Source organism: Acanthopagrus latus, chromosome 7, assembly GCF_904848185.1.
Source record: "Acanthopagrus latus isolate v.2019 chromosome 7, fAcaLat1.1, whole genome shotgun sequence".
Taxonomy (NCBI): domain Eukaryota; kingdom Metazoa; phylum Chordata; class Actinopteri; order Spariformes; family Sparidae; genus Acanthopagrus; species Acanthopagrus latus.
In genome coordinates this window covers 20,379,305-20,404,380 of record NC_051045.1, presented here as the reverse complement: position 1 = coordinate 20,404,380, position 25,076 = coordinate 20,379,305, and the positions used below count along the sequence as shown (strand labels likewise).

The window sequence follows — 25,076 nt, the reverse complement described above, 5'->3', positions numbered from 1 at the left end:
CTGGCTCACACACACAGTCTGACCCAAAGAGGCCTGATAGCATGCCTGACTGATACTGATGTGCTGTGAAATCAGGCCCTGCCTAAACCCTGGCTGGCAACGGTTTGAGTCAGCGTGCTGCAATAACCAATCCATCGTCCAGGAGTCCCGCTAAGCACGCTTTGGGAAGCATGGCCGACCTCCAGCAACCGTCCACGTTCTTCCCTCTGTTTAACTGTTTCTTGATCAGTGTGGCTCTGCTTCTTTAATGTGCTCTTGAATTCTTGATCCACCCTTGCACATATTTCTTATTTGTTATGTCTTGGATCTTTGAACTCAGAGCAGTGTTTATTCAGACTTTGAAAATGATCTATTCAGAGCCGGAATCAGCGGAGCCAAGCAACGCCAGCTGTCCTTCAAACTTCAAGCTGAAACTTTTTAACCTTAAATTTTAAACTAAACAGGACCATCAAAAGCATCAGTGACTACAGACACGATGCTTTAAGAGACTGCCAAAATCATGAAGTGATAGCAGTCCTCAAATGACGTCTTTGATCGTATGCCAGGCGCTAAACAGCACAAAATGGATGGATTAAACAAACTGATGGGAGCGACCAAAGAACTGCTGGAAATTCGATCAGCCCAACATGTTTTTTAAAACGAGTGCACACAAAACGTATTGTTGAATGTTGGATATGACTTTCAATAAAAACAAATTCCCTGTAAACACAATGTTTTTGTTCATACTATTTCTATAAATGTGCACTTCACTTGTAACTTACTTAAAAGCGGTAGAATAGCTCTGACACATGCTACTGTGTGTAGCCACAGCACGCTGCATGCTGATGTAAGCAGATGTTTTTCCATTTTGATCAACTCGCTTGTGATTTATCCAGAAAACCATCTGTCATTTTTGTCAGCTCAGGGCTGCTGAGCCAGAGCAAAATTTGGCAGAAGGACAAAGATGGAGTCATAGGACGAGGGGAGTTTATTCTGACTGAACCAGGATGCACAAACCCTTAACTGTCTGGTTTAAATGATGGACTGAAACGTTGTGCGATCTTTGGACTCTTCAACCCCAAAACCTAAAGAAAAAAAAAATGTAGCCCCTGAGGAGAGGGTTTAAGCATGTCACTTAATAGGTTGTATTCTTTTCCAGCCAGAGTGAATACACCAGAATTAAGCCACACTTGGTGGACTGGGCCAGAGGCCATCTCCAGAATCACCAAGGAAGCACAGAAACACAGGATGCACTGTACAGAACCAAGCACTGAGTGAAATGAACCAGCTGTCTGAACATGCTGAAACTTACGACAAAACCTTTGACAGGTGCCAAACACATTCCAAGCTCAAATAAACAGTAAGAACTCAAATACCACTCATACCTGTTTATGCTAAGAGAAAAGAAGAATATTTACTTCATCATATGAAACATTTACATGAACTAAATCAGTGTTTGTTTTACTCTTTCCCCAGTAATTGTCATTAAAACGAATCGCTCCACTTCCCAGAGCTGAGTAAGCCGGCGCTGAATCCAGTTGCGTGCACTGATTCAGTGCCATCTGACTTTCAACCAAAGCCTTTTGCTTAGAATTACACTTTCATTTCCATTTCCATTTAATTACGCTGTTGGCCGGATTTATAGTTGAAAAGGTGGCAATGATAGGTTCTTATGCCAGAGATGTTGTAAAGTCTGGTGGGCAAAGTTTGAGCTTGAATATCTGCACGCCATTGTGAGAGATTTCACAGTGCTACAGCGTCTTTGAAGAAGTATGGAAACTTTAAATGTTTTTTCACACACAGTGTCAGCCCAAACATTAAAGGAACACCAACCTTTAAAGGTGCAATATGTAAAAATTGGCCAGCTGTTGCAGTCTAACTCAAAACTTTGACTCACTAGGTGTAGCTGCCATGAGCTAATTAGCTCAGTTAGCCCTGCAGCTAGTTGTCCAGACAGGGCACTTGGAGCACCAGAGGACAGCTGGTGTTTCCACGGCTAGGACAGGAAACTTTTTCAACTACATCTCTTTCATATTGCAGCTTTTAATTTAAAAGTAATAAACATTTGGGCGTTTTAAACTTTTTCAAGATGACAACATTACTACACCAACGGCTGGAATTCATTAAAATGGTGTATCTGTTGACAGATCAAAATACAAACTATAGAAATAACAATCTGTGTTTTGTTTTTTTTTACTTGGAGAGAGCCAGGCTCACTGTGTCTCCTGCTTCCAGGCGTTAGGCTAAGCTAAGCTAATAGACTCCTGGCTCTAGTTCTGCTGTGGGGCCCTTGAGTTTTAAACGCCGTCACTGGTCGATTTAGCATGAACATGTTTTCTTAGATTAATAACTTCTCCTGGAAAGTCAAACACTGTTTGAATTTTAGCCTTTTTCTTTTGGCCTTTTCTTTCCTTCTCTTCTCTGTCAGTGCTGCTTTGCAGAGTATTTGGCAGATGTGTGTCATCTTGTAAACCTTTGTTTAATTGAACTGGCATCCCTGATAGATTTCACAACGGTTGGCTCTGATGGAAGCGCGGGGCATTAAGCTTCAAACGACCTACAGCAAACTGTATCAGCAAGTTTCACGTGTGATCGTCGGCCAAGACAGAGAGCGGAGAGGAGAAGCTGAGGGAGGGATGAAGAGGAATTAAAGGCTGGTTGAGGTGGGCGACATCTGGCGCTTGGTAAATTCCCCATTCGCCCATTCGCTTTGTATCATCACAGTCTCTTCCACACACACACACACACACACACACACACACACACACACACACACACACACACACACACTGCTGCTCTTAGCTAAAGTGCTGGAGCACACCGAGGCTTTCTGTTCTATACTTATTTTTGTTCTGTGCGCACTGGAAACCAGTTTAATGGAACACAGATCCCACTAGGCTCCCTACTGGAAAAGTATAAAATATGAATAAATGTGCTCCATATTTTCCCAGAACAGTTCTCCAACAGATACAGAGGAGATGAAATTAAACTCTATTTTAATTTAAATCTGCTCATTTCCCCGGTGTCGATGGCTTCCAGGAAAAACTCTCTGAAAACTCATAAGATATGACTCAAAAGGTATAATAACTCCCAAACTCCACAAATCACAGCACAGCTCACGTCTACTGTTCCTCTAAATAAATTATATTGCTTATAAATTCCATTCTAATATGAGAGACACATTTTCTATAATTGGGAACATTCTGCATCTGGTCCTCGAAACTTAAACAAGAACTGATGAAGCTCTTCATCACTGTGACACCAACTTGGTGATTCTTCCCAAAATGAAGAAGCTGTGTTGATTTAAACCAGCATTTAAGTTTCGGAATCAGAGAGCAAATATCGTAGATGAAAGCAAAACAGAGCTCTCAATCAGAAATGATGATCGTAGCACGATAGCATTCCTTCTCTCCGCGTGTTCAGCAGACTCTCAGTGTTCGATGGTTGGGGGAAATCTGCTGCACAGTCGAACCGATCGGACTGCTGGATCGTAAATTAATTTCTCGTGTCTTTCTGGGGAGCTAAAGAAACTGTGTCCGACGGGCCTTAATGATACACTCGTGTACAGATGAAAGGAAACGCGATGAAAAGCAAGGTCTGATTTCTGACAGGCTGCACCTCTACAGGTGTTCCTGCACCTGGAAGGGCACAAGATTGATGAAATGTGTTGGCAAAGGAAGTCAGAACAAGTGTGAGTGCAAACAAACACCGACAGTACATCTAACTACTAAATGCAAATCTTTTTCACAATGTGTTCCTTGCAGTATATGCACACTGACTGTTCATGATATAATCCAGACTGGACTGGTCACAATTCTATCCCAGAAAGCAGGTGTGTGATTGCTTGTTTTTTTTTTGTTTTGCAATACTTTTTTTTTTGCTACTTAATATTTTCACCACTTTTTCTGTTACTGTTGTCAGCGGTGATGCAATAGCAGCGATATAAAATAAAATGGCCGTTCAGGTTTGAGTCTCCACGTTTATGTTGGATTTATAGCAGAGAGTGCTTAAACAGATGTTCTACAAACAGGGGAATTCTGGAAAAAACACAAATTCCTACGCCTATCGCTACGAGTCATATATCACCTACAGATTGAAAAAAAAAACCCTCGCAGAGTCACTGCAACTTAAATCTAAATGGAACGATGAGCGTTAGCTGTACAGTAACTTTTTACAGTACATCCATCAACTGAGCAGAGCAGAACGCCGTCAAATACTTCTGCTCATGTCATGAGCTGTCTCTCAATGCCTCACCTCTTTGGACTCGCTGCTGGTAGGTCCCAGCAGGAGGGAGTACAGGACATCCTTCCCTCCCAGGAAGAGGCGGTCACGGTACTCATCCAGGAAGACGGCGGTTAGAGAGAGCTGGCCGTGGTGTCCGCTGAAGATGGAGGACCTGTTGGTGGACAGCAGGTCTGCAGAGAGAGGAGAGAGAAGGATGAGCAAACAGCATTCTAAAAAACATGGAGGAGCAGTGGTGGAGTCAGGGGCAAGGGGGGGGGCGACTTTGAAAAATGCCCTCTCAGATGCCCATATGGCAGATGAAACAAGATTGTGCCCTCTGTATGCTGGTGCCCCACTGCATACAGCTTTTGTTTGGCCCTCGCCCCTCAAACATCTTGAGTTTGCTATCGGAGAGAACAATAAAAAGAGGCAATAATTCATGACGAAAGCCAATGCATCTGATCCCAGTCATTTAAATCCAGTAATGCTAAAGATATTGAACATCGTTGTTCATTTTCCGAAGTGCAGGACTTGAGACACACGCTAACATGTGCACAGCGCACACTCCCATATGAGTTAACAGTAACAGTGGGAGAGCAGGAGTCCGTCTGTACGCACCAGCCTGCACCTGGCTCTCCACTCTCATCTGGCAGCAGCTTCAAAGTCAAAAGGTTGATGCAACGACTCCGCAGGAGCGGCATCGAGGCAGGGTTGAAGTCAAGTTCAGCGAGACGCGGGGTGTCTCACACACACAAACACACAAGCAGCCACACACACACACACACACACACACACACACACACACACACACACACATATACCAGTACAGAAACAACAGCAAGCTTGTTTCTTCTCCACCTCTCAGCCTCTCGCAGCTTCAAAATCTCTCACTTTCTCACACAAACACCTCCTACATCTGCCTCTCCTCTCCTCTACCTCTTCTGCTGTCTCACCTCTGTCTCTAAAAAGATGAGGAGAGAAATACGTGTGTGAGGAGACGTCTTCGGTATGTCAAACTCTCGGTGGACGTGTCTTTCTGCTGAAATGGCTTTCCGTATACCTCTCATCACTCGTCCGTCACGCCTGTTATTCCCTCTCAGTCCAACACACACACACACACACACACACACACACATGGTGAGAAAGTGGGCTCAGTCACTCACCACTCAGCGAGGGTATTGACCGAGTGAAGCACAGGGCCTCATGTACCAGTGACACCTTGTCCATCACAAGAGCCTTGCAGACACACACACACACACACACACACACACACACACACACACACACACACACACACACACAGATGATCTGTTTTTATTACAAAACTCCATTTCTCAAACTCCAGGTCTTACACACACACACACACACACTTGCATACTCCATATAAGAGTTATGTTCCTCATGAATGAATCCAAACACAACAGAGGGTCAGTTTACTATGATTTTAAACAGAGAAAAGCAACTTTGATAAGCTGGAACCAGAGAATGTTTGACATTTTTACTTCTCTGATAATGAAATGATTAATGTTCTTTCAATGGGCAAACCTTTAGTGAAGGTGTAGACATCTTTTACAGCACAATTACAATTTGCAATACATGTTCCTCGAGGCTCGACCCAACAAGTTCCAACACAACAAATTAAAGCTGTCTTTGCTCACTAAATCTTAGCCTAAGGCGTGAGTACACTACAGGTTAGGAACGTTCTTTTTAGAATACAAAAGGTAAAATTATCGACTATCTCATCTATGTCGGCCATGAGAAGCACTCAACTTTCCAACCTGGTGCCACATCAAACTGAGTTAAAGAAACTCTTTGGCAGCTCTTCCAAGCGCTAAGTGTAAAAAAGGAGCCATAGCTAATCGACGTGTGGCTAGCTAAATGGTCACACTGACATTCTGACCTCTAGTGGATCAAAGACTCTATAACAGGCTTTGGCAGTAGCCTGGGGTAAATTATTGGTTATTGGTAACAGCTGAAAAAAATCATATTGTGCGTACGTACACACTGCATTTTCTGTTAAATTCACTCATCATGTCAGCATTAAACACACACACGTGCACAGACAGAAAGCAACCTCTGTCGTTCCTCGGTCTTTTGCCTGCAGCCACACACACACACACACACAAACACACACACACAGCTATATACACAAATTTAAACAGCCTCGCCCTGGATTCCCCTCATTATCAGTGCAGAAGAAACTTTTACGGTAAAAGCAGAACGCTTTCAACACTTTAACACTTTCTCGGGTTTTCTCTGTATATACATACTCCCTAATAAGATCTCCGCAGCAGCCAAATCAAAACCAGGATGAACTGGCAGACCCTGCTCAAACACCCTCCTCCACTGGGGCCAAGCAAATGTTGCTCCTCCGAAGACAGTGATGAGGAGGTTCAGTGTGGTTTTCATAAGAAAAGGGCTGGATGTAAAACTTTAAAGCTGCTGGCAAGAGAATAATGAGGAGACACACATGCAGGGAGACATCGGGGAGATACTGTGGGGAGAGAGGGAGCGATAGAAAAGTTAGAGAAAGAAAGATGCAGTCTGAGGGGAAGGGAAGGGAAAGGGGGAACACTGTGGCTTTTAGCAGCTGGTAAAAGTCAGAAAATAATGAGTAGTTAGAGAGACAGGCAGAGAAAGCCACGAGACAGAGGCAGAGTGCGGAGATGTGTGATGGATTTATTGGGACTGACGGGGTGAGCAGGAGGAAAAAGTCTGATATGGAGACAGAAGATGAGAGCTGTTTCACATTATGCTGGTGGAGACCTGCACCATCACATGATAGACGATCCATTTTCATTCCAAACTTGTGTTTACTCACACAAACCAGTAGCACTCACACACTGATAGACATGAAGAGTGCAGATGTGTCATCGCGTTTATCAGCCGATGGATGCCGGCAGCTCGACACATCGTCAGCTGTCTCTGCGCAAGTTCAACTTCTTCTCCTCGTAGCCCTGAGCTCTGAGGTGACCCTCGGCTGGAGGGTGAGCGATGAAGACCGACTCGTGTTGTGGTGCTGGGACCTTTAACTGACACTGCAGGTATCAGGACGAGATGTAACGTTCACGGCACACCTCTTTGTTTTGACAGGAGAGATTGCAGAAGACGGACACTGTCAGGTTACTAGGGCACAGTTATGAGGAGTACGAGGTCGGACTGAGTTTATCTGATCTCACTAATGAATGTTCAGTAGATTCGCGGAATGCCGCTAAATGCAGCTAACCATAGCTGATTGTTCGCTAGCTAGTAAGCCCGCTTAAGCGTACACCTTGTATTACCTGACTTCATGTTGCTTACAGACTACCATCTCTTGAGGTACGAAGTAGCTGGGAGCTAGCCGATCAGCATGCTAACATCAAAAGATATATTTGACATAACTTCAAAACTGTTATTTCTTCACATTCTGTTAATTTGGCCAAATGTTTTATATTTCAAATGCAAATTCTTACATATCGCGCATTTGAGATGCATTTCATTTATATGCATGCTTGTATGTCTGCTATAAAGAGAGATGCGCAGAAAAGGAAAAAAAAAAAAAAGGTTTAAAATTGAGTGTGTGCTGCACTCCTCATGATAATCCGTCCAAGAATTGTTGAGATATTTTCACTCAAAACACGAGAAGAAAAGAATTGTAAAAGCCAGAGGGATTCATCCCCTGGGGAACATGATTGTCACGTCTGCATGGGCTAAAGAGGCGCTGTGTTCATCTTTGCCGGAAAGTCATGCCAGATGTTTGCTCAGGCATATCACGTTATAAATCTTAATTTTAAATGAGGTTCTGCATCTCTGATCGATGACCTGATGCTTAACATGCAGAAGAACACCATCACAAGTCCTTCTGTGTTTGTTTGGGGGCCGCAGGTGCTCAGTCTCTCTGTCGAGCTCAACATCTTTCTACACAGAGTTCCTTGATTCATGTAGTTTTCCGACTACATGCAGAACGAACCGTGACACGTACTCACAAACACACTCAGACCTGGAAGCAGAATCTTGTCTCTTTTCATTCTTTCCACCTCTGTGGAGGTCATAAATGTCATAAAACACTCAGACGTATACACAAATCCCCCTTAAATAGCAGCAAGAACGTAAAGCACGTACACACACACACACACACACACACACATAAACAGAGGGGAAAGGTGAGCTAACAGCTTCCATCTGCAGCTTGTTATCACTCCGGCAGCTCACTGTGGAAACCACACCACTGTCTCACCTCTCACCAACCCCTCCCTCTCTCCTGCTGTCTATCCATCCTCACGTGTGTCCCATCGATCCGTTTAACCTCTCTCTGCTCTCCATCACGCCATGTCTCTTCTGTCTCTCCGTCTTGAACTTCCGCTCTGCTGAAGCAACTTCTGCAACTTCATCTCCCGTGTGCCCGGCCATCCGTCTTCCTGCCTCTCCGCCTTCTCATCCTCTCAAGATCCCATGCATCCACAGATTTCCTCGCAGCATCCGTAGGGGGGGAACCCTTACATCTGTCTGCAATGTGTCCCGTCTCCCCTGAGGGGCAGCCGGCCCGACGCTGCACCGACAAACAGCAGCCGTGCCAAACCAAAGCGACACGCGAGAGAGCATCTGGTTTCACTGTGCGTGTCAGACCTCGGCCGCCGCATCAGAGCCGTCTCAGCCACTTCAAAGGAGCGTACGCTCTAATCTATTGTGAGATTTGTTTACATTGTCGATGTTCCGCTTAGTCAGGACTCCCTGGTGTCAAGTCAAAGCCGAGAGTCAGACATGTGGACCGCGCAGTCTCCCTCACGACCGCTGTCAGAAGTCCACTCGCCTATTTTGCATATTTTTTTCGTTTGATCCGGGAGCTTACAGAGACTTTTCATCACTCGACAGCCAAAGAGATGTAATAAAACCTCTGATATTCAAGATGAAAAAGAAAAAAAGAGGAGACGCAACGGAGGGCGATGGAGGGCAGAGCTGTTGAAAACTGACAGGAAACCAGAGTGAACGTGGGTTCAAGAGGAGAAACACAAGAAAAGGGATTGACAAAGAAAAAGTTCACTGCCAGATCTCATGTTGACATCTCTAATGTACAAATTGGGCAAAGGCAGGGTGTAAGCTGTGTTAAGCCACACACACACACATGCACAGACACACACACACACACACAATAGTATCACTGTTGTTACTGTTGGCTCAGTGGGAGAGAGGGACACATCTGAAGCCCATTAGACCCCCTGTGCTGCAAAATTCATGCCAGAACCACACGCACACACACACACACACACACACACACACACACACACACACACCGTCCTGAATAAATAAGTCCCTGCTTCGGGATACACCTATTTCCATCTCAGCTGACCGAGCACGCCGTCTCCATCTCCAAATATTGCTCTTTGACATTTTGTTTTCACGAGCTCCGACACACAAACGCGAGCGCTCGCTGACAAATAAAGACCCATCAGACTCATTACACCGCTGACAGGCTTCCCAGGGTATCATTACACCTCGGCTGTATATTGTTCCAGTGTGCCAGGTATGTGTGGAATCTGCCGTGTGCACAGAAAGCAACCTTTCATGGCGCTCCAACTCCTCGTCCTCCTCTCCGAGCTCGCAAGATCTCTCCAGTCCTCTTCATTTTGCCACACTATTATTACATTTATGAATCTTATATTCTTATATTTTAACAGCTACATTAATTTGAGACTTATGTCGCCTTTATACATATTATTTGCGCGCTGTTGGAGGGTATCCTGGATTTAAGAATTACAGTTGGTGTGCATATGATAATAAGGCACTTTGTGAGGTGTGTGTTGGACAAATTACCTACAATATGTTTCTCACATTTGTTTCCAGTTCTCATAGTTATTGTATAAGTCGTGCCATGAAACCTCAACTGGCATGGCAGCCAAAGATATCAATAAGAACGAGAAAATTCAGTTTTACAAGCACTTTTTCAGACTCCTCAGCATCTGGGTTTTGGAAAAATATTGTTTTAATTAAGTGACCATTATGAAATGTATCACCAGGGCACGATTAAATATGTCGCAAAGGACCGCAAACAGATTGGATCATCTAGGAAAAGCTGTTTCTGTTGTGTAAAACACTTGATGAAGGCACAGCTCTCAGAAATCAGAGTAATGGTGGCAAAATGGCAACTTTCATATATAAGAATAAAGATTTTATTTTTATGAATTGAAAACAAAAGAGAGAATCTGGTCATTCTTTTAAAGTCATAAATCAAAATGATGTTTAGATGTTTTGTTTAGTTCAGTTTTGTTACTCCCGGTAATAAATTCCAGCTATTAGACCTCCACATATCTGTGTTGTGATTGTTGAAACTCGTGGGGGGGATTTGTCCTGGCAGAGATACTGCCGGCTCGATCACTCATGACAGTGTAAATCCTGGGATTTCCTGCCAACCTGTTACTGCTCCTCACTGGAGATGTCAACCTACCCGCACGGCTCGCATTTTTATCACACTCGCTCATGTGATAAATCTGTGGGAAGTGAGACGAGCGCCAGAGAAGGAGGACACACACACACACACACACACACACACACACACACACACACACACACACAAACACACACACACAAAAGCGACATTTTCAAAGCGTCTTCCCCCTCAGTCGTCTCTGGATGCCTATCAGAGTTCCTGATACCCGATCTTCCCCTGCTGGGCCAATCAAAACACGGCGCAGGGTGTTACCTCATCACCCTCGATTCTCATCAACCCTCACCCTCCCCTCTCTCCCTCATTTCATCATCTCTCCCTCATTTCATCATCTCTCCCTCCTCTCTCTCTCTCTCTCTCTCTCCCTTCTTATCTTCCTCCCTCCCTGACGACCAGTTGCTTTCTCTCTATCAGTCATTCTCTTTCCTCTTTCCTCTTTTTTTCTCCTCCATTTTCCAAGCCACCCTCTCTCCATTACTCACCCACACTACACACCTCTCTCCCTCGTTTTTCTCCCTCCTCCAGCATGATGCATGAGAAACCACGCGTCTCTTAACCCGAGCTCTTCCTCCGTCCTTTGTCCTCATCCCCGCGTCTCTCCTCTCTTAATCTCACCCTTCCTCCCTTTCGTTGCAGAAATCTGTCATCCTCCCTCCTCACGTCTTCCTCTGTATTACTTCATCAGTCCAACACGCACCACATAACGTTTCCCTCTGAAGAGACAGCAGTGCCGCGTCTCTTCCTCAATCTCTCTTTAAACTTCACTCTCTCTCATTATTTCTGCTCATCCCTCCATCCCTCAACGCCTCAGCCGAGGCCTCCAGCCCTCTGTCAAGTTCTCCGCTGGCGTCATGTGTTTCAGCACAAACAGTCCTGCCAGCTCACACACACTGTGTTAACTGAACGCAGCAGAGTGGACTCACACATGCAGTTCTGTGCAATGCATTTTAATTCTTTTTTATATTGGTTGTATCAGCAGTATTAACTTGTTTATATAGATGGTGTTTTAAACCTAGAAATGGATTGAAGGTTATGTGTCACAGAAGTTTGGATATAAAGCAAAATGAACATGAATGCAGTGCCACTAAAATCTGTATTTCATTTTGTGTGTTGTTGAGAAAAGACGGGGGAAAGGCCGATAGTCATTCCAGAAATGAGCGCCTGTATGTTGGAAAGAGACTGTACACTGTACAAAAAAGGTCATTTCACTGGGAACAGACTGAAGTGAGCTCACTACACTTCAAGATTTGTTTAATGTAGAAAATGAAAATGTCAAGATTCAATCTAAGACTGGATGAGAAGTTGAATTAATAAGAGTGACAGTTTAAGCCTCCGTCTAACAGACACATCAGTCCACAGTGGAGTCCCTTGTACTCGCCTCCTCCTCTCAGCAGCTACTGTGGAACTAATGGATTGCTGTGTGAGAGGGCGTGTTTGTTTCTGTGGCTGCACCTCAGTGTGTGTGTGTGTGTGTGTGTGACATGTAAAGTCTCCCATCAGGCATTAAAGAGGGTTCCCATCACCTCTGGCCTGTCTCTCTGTCACTTTGCATTGGTTCTGAGCCAAAGGAGCCAAACGGTGGGACACTGAATTGACATGCGAAGACGAGGAGAACTTTCTCTGTCTGAGCGCTGGGTTGTGTGTGTGTGTGTGTGTGTGTGTGTGTGTGTGTGTGTGTGTGTGTGTGTGTGTGTGTGTGTGTGTGTGTATGTGTGTGTGTGTGTGTGTGTCTGCGTGTGTTAATTATCCTAATCAACACTTCCTCCTACCTAAGCAAATTTATGCCTTGTTGATTGTCGGCCCTAAAACGACATATATCACTTCTCTAAAAACAACATGACGTACCAGCAACAGGCACGCACAATCTCCGCCGTACACGCGCACATTGGTTGGTACTTCGTTAAGTCCAGTAAACTAATTTGCGAGATTAATGTGAGTGAAATGGTGGATCCGCTTAAAATAACAACATTATTTACATGAATCTGGTTACAAATGTACCAGCGGAGGCGTTACATCATGTAGTTGACGTCACTTAAGGTTAAAATAAGTCACCGTTCACTCTGGTATTACACTGGACACTAACAGTGCTCCCCAGGGGAAGGTCCTGTGCTTGTTTTATCCAACTTATGCTGGTAAGTTAATTATTACAGCCAGTAGGGGTCAGCACCTCGCAAAAGACATCAGCATGGTCAGCCTACATGGTCATGTTTCTGAGGAGGACGGGCTGTCCTTTTAGGTGTTTCCTCTCTGTTTTGCTTTCTTTGAGCACTCGCTGCTCTCTGCGGGAAGGTCCAGCTGGACCACATGTAATGCCTGCTAATCCTTTAATGTCTCCAGTGAAAAAATACATGAGCAGAGCTGAGGATGTTTATCCATCTCACAGGGAGAGGGTAGCACAGGGAGTTTTCTTTCTCAAGCTGGAACAATAAGACTTACTATAAAACACTGGCAAGGCATCAGTCCTGTCAGCACCAGGACGCAGCGTGCAGTTGGTGGGCGGCGACTTACAGGAGGAGGCCAAGTTCAACATTAGTGCAAGTGATCACAAGGTTTTCACAAGGTGTTAGTATGAGACTGTGATCTGTTGAAAGTATTAAAAAGCTTTGGGTGGACCTGTGCAGCAGATAGCCATCTAAGTTTCATTTATATACAACGTTTGCACTGGTTTCAATATCGGTGCCGTCACGTCTTCCAAAAGTTTGTTGGCAAGTTAGAGACAAGGGAAAGAGTGATTTGCGAGCGCTGCATGCACACTCATGCAAGAGTGATGTTTGTTCTGATGAGTCAAACGTATCGACGTGAACAATGAGAAAATGATCTCATGTAGCAAATCATAACTTGTATATTGTAAGTTTAGTGAAATGGGCACCGGATTCTCATTTTTCTCGGCTTTGGGATTTCACTCTGGGGGAACTGTAATGGGAAACTGCCAACTTTAATAGTGCTCAAGTCAATAACAGTGCTTCCTATAAAAGTATTGAGCATTTTGAAGCTATTGAAAAGTTGAAATGGCACAATTTGGCAAAAAGAATTTCAAATTCCTTCCTTTCTTCTTCTTCTTCTTCTTCCTCTTCTTCTTCTACTTCTTATCTTTGGTGTTTGTTGGTGTTTTTGTGTTTGGCAAACAGCTGGATTTGTTTTAAGTTTGTGTCTTCTTCTCAAACCTGTTCATTGCAGCCATGTGTAATGTAGCCAACTTGTGCCTTGCTTAGCCTAGTTTATTAGCCCCGAACTGTTTGAGGGAAATGAGCCTCATTCCCTTATTTACTTATTTATTTATTTTTGTCAGAATCATGGCAAATGTTCAGGCATAAGCAGACTTTATGTTGCAGTGTTCATCTTCTGTTGGCCTGTTGATTGGTCCAACATGTTGGTCCAGGCTAAAATATCTTGGCAACTATCGGATGGATTACAATTCCCATTTTGTTCACCCAAGCAGTGAATCCTAATGACCTCACTGTGTTGTTAGATAATTGACGACAGGGACTCAGGAAACATGGGGACACAGGTGACGCCACAGCAACATGTGTTGTAGACAGCAGGTACACCAGGACACACGTCATCATGCTCCTGTCTTAATTTCAAATCGAATTTGCAAACAGAAACTTCTATATCATGACGTAACCTTCCTCAAAACATAACAGCATGTTCGCGTAAGGTCTCGATTCGTATGAGATAAAACTGCAACAACGTTTTCACCAGGACGACCCGCATTTTTGACAAACCACAATAAGCCTACAGGGTAACTTCAAAGATGCTCTGATCAAATCCAAATCCCTCACGTAGGTGCAGTACAGAAAATCGGATCGGATGAGTACCAGAGCGGAGGGTTGGGTCGGACCGCTGGAGGACGGCGGGGAGGGGAGCTGTTGTGTGTGCTCAGTTGTCAGGGTGTGGCGGAGTGTAGAAAGTTTAGATAAATAGTTTTTCAGGACTTGAACCCCCCTTGGTGAACGTCCACTGCTGTGATTTGTAACGCTCATGATAAAACAACGGCCATCGCTGTGCACACTGGGGATGGATTTGGCCGGACTCTTTGCACACACACACACACACACACACACACACACACACACACATCTATTCTTTAATTTGGGCGTACAAGTCGGACGGGTGAATGGACAAAGATTCCACAACGTAAAGAGATACAGGATACCCCTGCTATGCGACCCGCGCACACATCTCCCATCACTCCTGTGTGAAAGCGGAGTACTTAGTAATCTACATGACAGATGGTCAAAGCCACATTGTTGGGACTTGAACCCTCAACCTTTGCTTCTCAAAGGGACCAGTGTCTTCCAGCCTACAGGTTATCCTCCATCTATCTGTCATTCCTCCACCTCCCCTCATCTTTTCTCTCCTGTCTTATTCCTTTCCATTTTTCTCAGCCCCTCTCCGTCCTTTATTTTCATCCATTTATCTCTCTCCACCACGGCACCGTGACCTCCTTTTATCTGCCCCTCTCTGGTATTTCCATCTCCGTCTAACGCTCCCTTCATTCACTCTCTTCCTGTCTTTCTTTTACGTTCACTCTTTCAAGGCTCCGTCATTTGTTTTCCCACCACATTCACAGATCTTTCATTCATTACGTCCGTCTCTTCACCCTCTGTCCTCCTCTCACCCTGTTCACTGATGTGTTCCCTCTTTCATGGACATTCCCCCCTTTTCCATTCATCTCTCAGCCCGGTGGTTCATGCCAGCATTAGGGGGGCACATGTTTTAATTCACGGTGCGGCCCTGGTTCAGGCTTGTAGAGGCCCCTGTGCTCTGACCTTTAAGAGGTGTATCTCTGCACTGTTATTCTTGACATGTTTTAGAGCAAAGCCAAGCTGTTCTGAATCCAGCAGGGGTTTTTCAGTCAATCCTGTCTATCTTATGTGGACATGATGGAGCATTGTGTGGTGTTAGGTTTATCAGCCAAGGGGTAGCTGGTAGGTGTTTATCCAGAGTTTATCTATGTCCTTAAAATGTACTTGTGCTTTGAAAACTACACAATTTTTACAAGGTGTATAACTTCATCCATAAGCACAGAGACTTACTAGTAGAGGCTGCACATCATAATGGATCAGGCTGGCCTTGCTGTATGTTTCTAACTGTCAGCAAAACCAATAATTCACAGTGTTCATTTCAATTTTTAGAGTTTATTTCCTTAAACAGCTGGGAACTGTAGTTTTTTTGCAAACATGACTTAGACGAGAGTAAATTGGGTATTTAATGGGGACTATTTCAAGATATGGAAAAATGCACATTTTAACTAGCAATGAAACACTACAGGTGGAAGTCTATGGAAAAGAAGAATGAGCTAAGACAGGCTTTGACTACACAGACATAATTTACTAGGACCAGTTCATTGTTGGGTTGCTCCTTCAATGACTATTGATGACAATTAGAATTATTGATGACAGGGCTTCACTTATAAAACGTCATTTAAATTGTCAATCATTCAAAAATACAACCTGCCACCACATATGCCAAAAACTCAAACCCATGCTTCATGCAATTAGTACACATTTCATGACTGTGTTGAGACCAGGAAGCCTTGGAGTGTGTCATATGGTTACTACGATTACCGGTTTAATATAAACAGTCTTATCAACTGCAAAGAAACAAGTATTTTCTAAGACCACAGTATTTGTTAAGTCAAAAGAAGAACGTTTATTTCTCTGAAATTTTCTTTTGTGTTGTAAATATAATCTGAGGCGTCATGTCTCCACCATCTCCCTCACAATAATGATACAGTTGTGTTTACTGGCTGCTAAGAAACCTGCTTTCACTTAATGCAGATGGAGATAAAAGACGTGAGTTACCAAACTGTTCCAGGTTCATTTCATATCTGCTCTGCCAAGAAGTAAGCCTCAACCTCACCTATAATGTAATTTCCTTCATGAATGGCAGCATTAAACCGAACAATAGGAACAGTCAGCGGTGGGGTCATTCTTTACTGGCATGACAAGTTGTGGTTCAGTCCCAGCCAACAGAAACATTTTCATCCACACTGTTTATAAAGGATTTCTTACGCAAAGGTTTTCTTATCTTGGACCTCCTTGATGTGTGAATTCTCTTTTGGGTCTCTTTCTTCCTTTATTTTTTTTTCTTCCTTTGTCCTTTCTCTTTTCCCTCAAACATCCCACACACCTTTTTTCCTCTCCTCTCACCCCGGCTTCCTCTCCATCTGTGCTCTCTGATCCCTCTGTTCATCTCAATCATTTTTCCAGCTTCCTGTCTCTCACACTGCGGCTGTCAGTTCTCTCTCCTCATCTCTAAAACCCTCCATCTGTGCGTTGTCTGTGATCTCGCCAGGCCGCCATCTGAGGGCTGTCACATGAGAGATAGCTGTTGACACGACACACAAGTGACACCTTCAGACGAACAGATGTCTGCGTCGGAAGCAATGCATCTCTTTTTTGTCTCGCATGCACACACCCACCCACGCAGTGACACACACAGACGGACACGTGTGTCGGTGCTTTATGGATCCAAAAACGCATACACACTCTTCACACAAAGCTCTACATCCAACGTACTCACTGTGCGTTTCCCTCTTCTCTCTCTCTCTCTCTCCCCCTCTCTCTCTCACACACACACACACACACACACACACACACACACACACAAACACACATCCTTCACCCCTCACATCATGTCCGCGGTGTCAGAAACATGCAGTGTGTTTCCACTGTCAGCACGTCCACATACCAGACAGAGAACCTCTCTACACTGTCTCTGCAGCCTCCAAACCAAATAGGAGCAATTTTCATGGACCGGACAAAGCTTCTTTGTGTCCCTCTCACATGTCAGCTATTACATACACAAAAACACTTTCTGTACATGCACCATTCTTGCAATAATGATAAGTCATAAATAAAAATGTCACCAACAAGAAAGAAATCATCTGGGTTTCTCGTAGTCCATCACTGGGAGAAGTGCAGCAAAAGCAGAGGAGGGTTGTGATTTTGCAGTCAGACCACAATACCGAGCTTCAGTGACAGGCACGGTCAGTATGTTTGGGTTGTGAAAGCTGAGCTCCGAGCACATGATTGCTTTTCATACGAGTGCACACTTTACAGCGGTAACGTACGAGCAGCACCACAGTTATCACATCAAAAAGGGATTTTACTCCGTGTTTAGTGCCTTTACTAATAACCGCACGGGCCGAAGTGGGTGATCCATCTTCTATAGTGCACAGTCCCCTGCAATCAAAATGCAAATATTGTTTTACAATATTCTGTCGCAATATAATTAGATTCCATGTTTGTCTGTCAAACTTTACTACTTCAACAAGGAGCAGCTGTTGCCTAGTAACAGTTAAATCTACCGTCCTAATCCAGACGACTGTCACGACTGTCAATTAAGGACAGTGATGAAGCTAGAGATGGGACCTCAGAGCTGTACAGCTGGGTTGAATTGTGAAACTATAAAATGTCTCAATTCTTGATTCTCATTGGCTGGAAATGTGGTATTAACTCTCACTAACTAAACACTTATAATGCAGGGGTTTGCTTGCAGTTCATATGTATTGTTCCAGTAATAAAGTATATATATATAAAAAAAAAAACTTGACAGAGCTTATTAAACCCCTTCCTGTTAAGTTAGGGCTTTGTTGTTGGTTGAGATATAAGCAGAATTATCCCACAAAAATATATACATTCCATGATTGCGCCTGTGTGACCCATATATTGACAACTTATAGGTTAGTATTACATGATACACACTGTCCCATGTTTGGGACACAAACTTTAAGAAACCTATCAAACTGTTTCAGCTCCTTTAAATCCATCTCTTTGTAACTAAAGTGGATTTTTACAGCTGAATCCAATCAAGAATTACAACTTTCACCTGGACGAGGATTTTATTTTAAGAGTGTTTCTTACATTTTATACATTTTCTTACTTTTACTGAACTGTTTGGGCTATTGTTCAGGCACTGTACACATTAAATATCAGCCATTGAGCCTGTGGACGAAAGACCCCTTGACTTTATGTTGAGAACTTACACAAACATTTGAAATTTAAACACATGTCAACCATTACTAAAACACTAAAACCTTTAAAACCCTCTATTCTTTCCAATATTTCCTAGAACCAAAGTTATACATCCTAGTAAAAGAGCATGTGCCTGACAAGCCAGTTGGCCTCCTCACCAAACCTTCAAGTTTCTCTCTTTTGTTTCCTCCATTTCTCGCTCTTGCTGGATTTTAAATCAGTCCAGAGGCCTGGGAGCACTTAAACTGAACTGGAGCAAAGCAGGAGAGAGGAAGACTGCAATGAAGGAGCTATTACATGCAGCAGGGAGGGAGCGATGGATGCAGAGTGGAAAGAGAGATGAAAATAATGCACAAAGAAAGGAAAAGGGCCGAGAGATGAAAGGATGGGAGACGCCCTACATTCGAGCAGCTCCCGAGTCTCCAACAGACTCCCGGTGACAGATTACCCCGCTCCGCCTTAGAACAACTAACACCCGTCTGGATGTATGCATCTGGGCAACGCCGGCTGAGAAAACAAACTCATTAATTCACAGGCTCTAAGTGAAAACAAACAGAGCCCTTCGCTCTGAGAACTAATGCAATCTAATCAAAATAGGACGCCGATGTGTGCATTGGTGTTTTCAAGTGGCCCCCTGCCTTTGGAGAGACAAAGTGAATATTGTATTAGACGGAGTGTGTGTGTCTAAAGTCAGTGTGTGCGGCACACAAACAGACATCAGGGAATTCAAATGAATAAATGAAGCGGGCAGACTGAAGGGAGAAGAAGACAAATGAAAGACATCCAGAGACTGAAAGAGAAAGGCAGAGAGAGATGCATGATGGGAGGCTGGTATAGATGCTTGGCAGAGGGCTGGGAGTCCAGCCAACTGCACACACACGCGCGACATACCTCGACGGCTCAATGTCAACTCATAAGACACACACACATACGCACACACACACTCACGCACACACACACTTTTGTTGTTGAGAGTTTGAATTGCAAATTAGGTTTTTCTTTAAATTATGAACACAGATGAAAACAGTCCTGTGACATTCATACTGATTAGGAAGGAAAATAAAATAAAGTAATGACTAACATAATAAAGGACGTTTTTTTCAAAAACTGTCTGAATGAGGTGGTTTATTTTCAGTCATCTAAGTTACATATAACATATATGTTTAAACAGCCATTAAAGGGTAACTACACTAATTTTACACATTGAAGTGTGTTTACAGGTCTTGTTGAGTACTGCTGCATGTGTAAAACACAAAAAATAGTAACATAAAACCTTTTGTGGCTCCAGAGAAAACTGCATGCAATCCAATAAACTGCCTCCGCCGATGTCACTCAATGGCTAAGTTGCATAGTGGGAAATGTAGGCGGCAGACTTTGAAAAGGAGTCCCCCGTCTGCAATCTGCCTGTTTTTATTCTACTCATTCTTCTTCCCTTTCAAAGCATGGTGTGCAACTGAGCTACCGAATGACTTCACTGGAGGTGATTTATCAGATTACATGCAGCTTCCTCTGGAGCCACAAAATGCTTCATACTACTTTGTTCACATATGCAGTAGAACTCCTGAAGACCTACTTTCTGAAACAAAGCAGCTCAGTCATCAAAATAAAATGTTACCATTTAACGTTTCTCCAAACCACAGACATGTTCTGATTTTTGCGTGTTATATGTATCATTTAGCAATCAGTGCCGAGTGGGACGTCGAAGGTAAACAAGAAGAGAGGGGAGGCGGGGGGAACGAGTACTTTAATAGTTTTGAGGCAAAAATGGCCCTCTTCCTGCTTGAACTTCTACCCACTAATTGATTGAAATGAGATAATGACAGCTTTTCCTGTTGCCGAATTACCTCAACATCCTCCTGGGAATACAAACACCCTCTGGGCTCCCGCGGGTTATAATGAGAGAGGGGGTGATAGCGGAAGAGACACAAACAGAGGAGGAAAGAAACAACAGCGAGGTGAGACAGAGGAGTGAGAAATTATGAAACTGAGGAGTGAGAAGATGAGACACATGGAGACGTGTGGAACGACTCACAGTTGACAGTCAACCATGGACGAGCTGGACTTCAGTTAAGGGGGAAATTATGTAAAACTGGGCAGACTGCGGTGTCAAAGGTGAGGTCATCTTGACAGGAAGCGAGAGGCTGGTTGGTCGCTAATGAGAATCTTCTAGGCAGAGTTTCTTCCCACACTCCTTCCTCATAACGCTCGCAGAATGAGCGTTGGGTCATTTTCGATGGCAACTGGGGAAGAAAAACTGGATTTATGTGGTGCTGTTTGTGCTCGAGCAAAGTGTAAAAGATCGATGTAATACTTTGAAACTGTGGCTCTTCATGAGTTCAGCACAGTGACTCACGATGTTGGGCACTGCTTTTTCCACTTGCAGTGTTTGCCCGGGGCACGAGTTTGTCTGCTCAGTAACTGGGAGCTCGTGCTCTTCAACTGTGTTGCAGGATTTTTTAGATATTATCTCCTGGAGACCAAAAATATCATCCGGTAAACACTGTGGCTAGGCCGTGTTCTGTCACCAAAGTTAATTGAAACCTGTCAGATCCAATAAAACGGTGTCATGAGCAATCATGTTGGAAATGCAATTATGTGATTTGGCACCTCACAACAGGATGCAATGTGTTACAAGGATTGTTACAAACTAATATGCAAACAGTTTCGCGATTCAGTCCTGCATTCGCCGTGTGAGTGGCGCGCGAGGGGAGGCCACAGGATCAAACAAACTGAAACGGTTAATTCTCATGGCTGCAAGAATGTGCTCAGAAAATGTCGTGGCAATCTGCCCGTTATGAGAAATGTTTCGAGCAAAGTTTATATTTTGGCCACAGGAGAAATCAGAGAGTGTTAAACAAAGGAAAAGGTCCGTCCTCTGGGGACCGTGAATGTGTTCCAAAGATTTCAAGGCGATTTTAAACACAAGATCATGATATTTCTTGTGCCGACACAGAAACTTTAGCCTGATGTTGTCACAAGATTAGAGGTCAGGGGTTACCTAAAGGATAAGGGCTCATCCTCTGAAGGACCATAAATATGATATGTGGTTTTTAAGATTTGTTGTTGACAGACCAAGAGAGCTCATAAATGACTAATCTTTCCACACTCAGGCCCTATCAGGGCAAAAACATATATAAAGAAAGAGTGAGGAATGGTCTGTTAGTTCTGCCACACATGTAGGAAGTACAGTTACCAAAAATAAGAATGTCAAAGTTCAGATTTTAGTTTTTGTCTTTGTTCATCTGCATTTCCTCTCTGTTGCCATATAGCTTAAAAATGTATTCAGAAATCTCTTTCTTTTCCTCTCTCTCGCCCCACTGAGCAGCATTTCCAGTCCGGCCGACAGGAAGAGCAGTCGACTCAGATGGTGACTTTTCTCCTGAAAACATGGAGCCGAACGGGAGGAAATCCTGTGTGTTATCAATCGCCGATGATGATTGCAGACTTGCTCCGGCCTGAGTGAGGCGAAACAATGAGCACGGTCTGGCAACAATACAGTCAACACTACTTAAACGCACACGCGCGCATACACATACACACACACACACACACACACACACACACACACACACACACACACACACTGCGTACTTTGCTGCCTTATTATCATTAAACTTGAGTGAGTCATGGTCACAATAGGTCTCAGATTAGAGAGCGGGGAAGAGGGCATGGAATGTGAACCGGCTAAAGTCATACCGTCTATGGCTTTTAATTTTTGTTTTGTTTTGTTATTTATTTAATTATTTCAACATTCAGCATGAGAGCAACAAGCAAATCATATTCACACTGAGGTTCTGACAGCAAGAACAACTGTTGGAGTGTTTGAGAGGTGAAAGGTCATCATTAGGGTTCATACAGGGAGAACCTTCTGTTACAGACAAGGTTACAATTAAAGGTGCACTATGTAATTTTATGTACAACATTTCTAATCAGAAGATTTCTGTATGCTTAAACAAACCCCTTTTTGTTTTCATGACTGAATAAACAGAACAAACAAACCTTAAAGGACGACACAGTCTCATATTGTTTTACTTTGTTTGGATGTGGCGGACCCTGCCACGTTTCAAGCTTCAAGCAGTGTTCTGGGGACATCATTCTCCTCTAAGAACAGCTTCTTTATTCACTTATGGAAATAATAAATATATCTGAGTTTGTATTATTACCTCATTAAGACAAAAGTTAAAATTCTGAGTTTTAATTTCTTCCCCACAACTACACCTTGCAGAGTACAATACAATAGAAGCAGAGCAGTGTGGAATATAAAACATTTGAGTTACTTTAAATGACCTGTGCTGCTCTTAACTCTTCCAGACCACAGTATAATTATTTAACATCCTTGGTATTTGGTTGCGGTTACCGTTCCTCATAAACTTTTCTAATGAGACGGTGGATCGCACCGCAGAGCGATGAGCCTCAGCCAACATCTCCTCTGGCTGGACACCCCGCCTGCGCTGCGCAGCGGCTCAACCTGGAACACCAGCGATTTAACGTTAAAAATTAATGAATAAAACAAAGCCCACATGAACCTGGGTTTTTTTTTCACGGTAGCCAGAACATCGACCATGATTCAACTCTTCCAGCCCGGACCACCACGAAGAGGATAAGTGGTTTGAGATAAATGGATAAATTAAGATGAGGCTGAGGCTTCAGGAGGGTGTGAAGTTGAAATATTCACAGAATAAAACAGATGTCTATTCGAAAGAGAGAGGAGTCTGAATACTTCCTGGAGATGGTCACGATGAATTAATGAGCAATTAATGCCACATAGATAGATAGATAGATAGATAGATAGATAGATAGATAGACAGATGAATTAGACTTAATCACCTTTGTATGACAGCCTCAGCCGCGGTACATTTAACTTGCTCGTTGACACGGTGCCGACAAGCAGCGCGAGAAGAATCACGTTGAAGAAAGGTGTAAATCCCTTCATCCTGCTCAGGAGATGTCCTCCGGCTTCTATCTGATTATTTTAAAAAAAATGTGCCTCCAACAATCACACAGAGTATTCCAGGTGAGTTCTGGGGGGGATAAACCTGCCGGGTTCCTTCCACTCACGACGCCAACATCTGCGCTCTCGGGTCGCTCCCCCTGCGCGTAAAAGTGGTTTATGACCGAGCAGCCGGGTGTCCTCTGCGCGCTCTGCCGGGGCTGGTGAGGTGATTCACTGACTCCGCTCCGCGGGCTGACGCTCCCTCAGCTCCCCTCCACCAGCTGCCTGTACAACACAAGTGTGGCTCTGCCAGAGAGAGAGAGAGAGAGAGAGAGAGAGAGAGAGACACCACGCCTTCAGAGCAGAGAGAGAGAGAGAGAGAGAGAGAGAGAGAGAGCAGTAGCGCTCCAAGTGAGCTGCCCCTCCTTTACGCACACACAGATTCCCTGTTGGAGGCACGCTCCTACAGATGATTCATAACACCATTTCAACATCGAGTGAGGTGCAGTAGAGGACACTTTACTTCACTCCCACAGTGTTTATCATTTATAAGCAGCATATAAACCTTTAACACACAGTTGAAAGTAATTATAATGCAGTTCATTTATGTTTTAAAGCAACATGATGTAAGTTTTTAACTTGAAATAACAACCTCAAAATCACTTTGATGGAAAAGCATCTTGTCACAGGCTGAATGGTGTCTCTGTCTCTCTGTCACCTGTTTCTGTGACTCTGTTCAGTGGGTAGAACCACAGGTCTAAGAAACGCCTGTAGGTTGTGAGCATCACAACCCCCCGACAAGAGGATTTGTTTCACTATCAGATTTGAGCCATTCCGTCTGAAAACCATCCGAAATTGTAGAAGAGACGCACCATTAAATTTTATTCCCAGTCAGTTAGCAGAGGGCTGAGCCAGAAGTTAGCTGCTTAGCCAGCAGAAGTCTCTAGCGCGCAACCTATGGGCCACACAATGTGCAAGCTATGCTGAAGATTCAGGTAATTGTATATACCTGGGAAGGGAACTATTTTGGCTCCATGGCCTCCCAGACTTTATCCAGATTTCTATTTATCAGATCCTTGACTCTGCTCGGAGCACCGACGGGAAGAGGAGGTTTTTCAGGTGCGGGGCCAGAACGGGTTGCCTAAACCGTTTTTGGATATGTGGGAAACAGGGCTGAGCTCAGCAGCCTCTACAGACAGAAAGAGAAACAGCGACCGAGCAAGAGACAAGAAGGCCTGAATCAGCTTTGCTAGTTAAGAGACTGCAGACAGATGCTGAGTTTTGTGTCTTGTGTTGGTGAACTTGCCTGATGTTGCCTGATGATGTCCTGACCACGTCAGCCCACTTCCACAGAGGTTTAGTCAGTCACATGTTGAAGCGAGGTGTTATTATCTCTGCTTCCGGTTACGTTAGCTTCGTGTGCTGTTGCTGTTCCAACTTGTATGCACCAAAACTACTGAACTACGTTTACATTCACATTTTAGGGCATTCAGCAGACACTTTTGTCCAAAGTGGCTTACAGTAATTCATACATACA

General features: G+C 43.9%; 1 protein-coding gene across 2 annotated transcripts in view; it reads right to left on the bottom strand.

Moving 5' to 3' along the window:
• The window catches only part of sema3bl (sema domain, immunoglobulin domain (Ig), short basic domain, secreted, (semaphorin) 3bl), a 69,147-nt gene extending 45,330 nt beyond the window's left edge, over nucleotides 1-23,817 (bottom strand). For both annotated transcript variants that reach the window (XM_037104967.1, XM_037104968.1), the window contains exons 1-2: nucleotides 23,434-23,817; nucleotides 4,234-4,394 (exon numbers count right to left, since the gene is read on the bottom strand). In XM_037104967.1, coding sequence (XP_036960862.1) covers nucleotides 4,234-4,394; nucleotides 23,434-23,539 — 267 coding nt within the window. In that variant the 5' untranslated portion in view covers nucleotides 23,540-23,817. The remainder of the gene's footprint in view (nucleotides 1-4,233; nucleotides 4,395-23,433) is intronic.
• Between the last annotated feature and the right edge of the window lie 1,259 nt (nucleotides 23,818-25,076).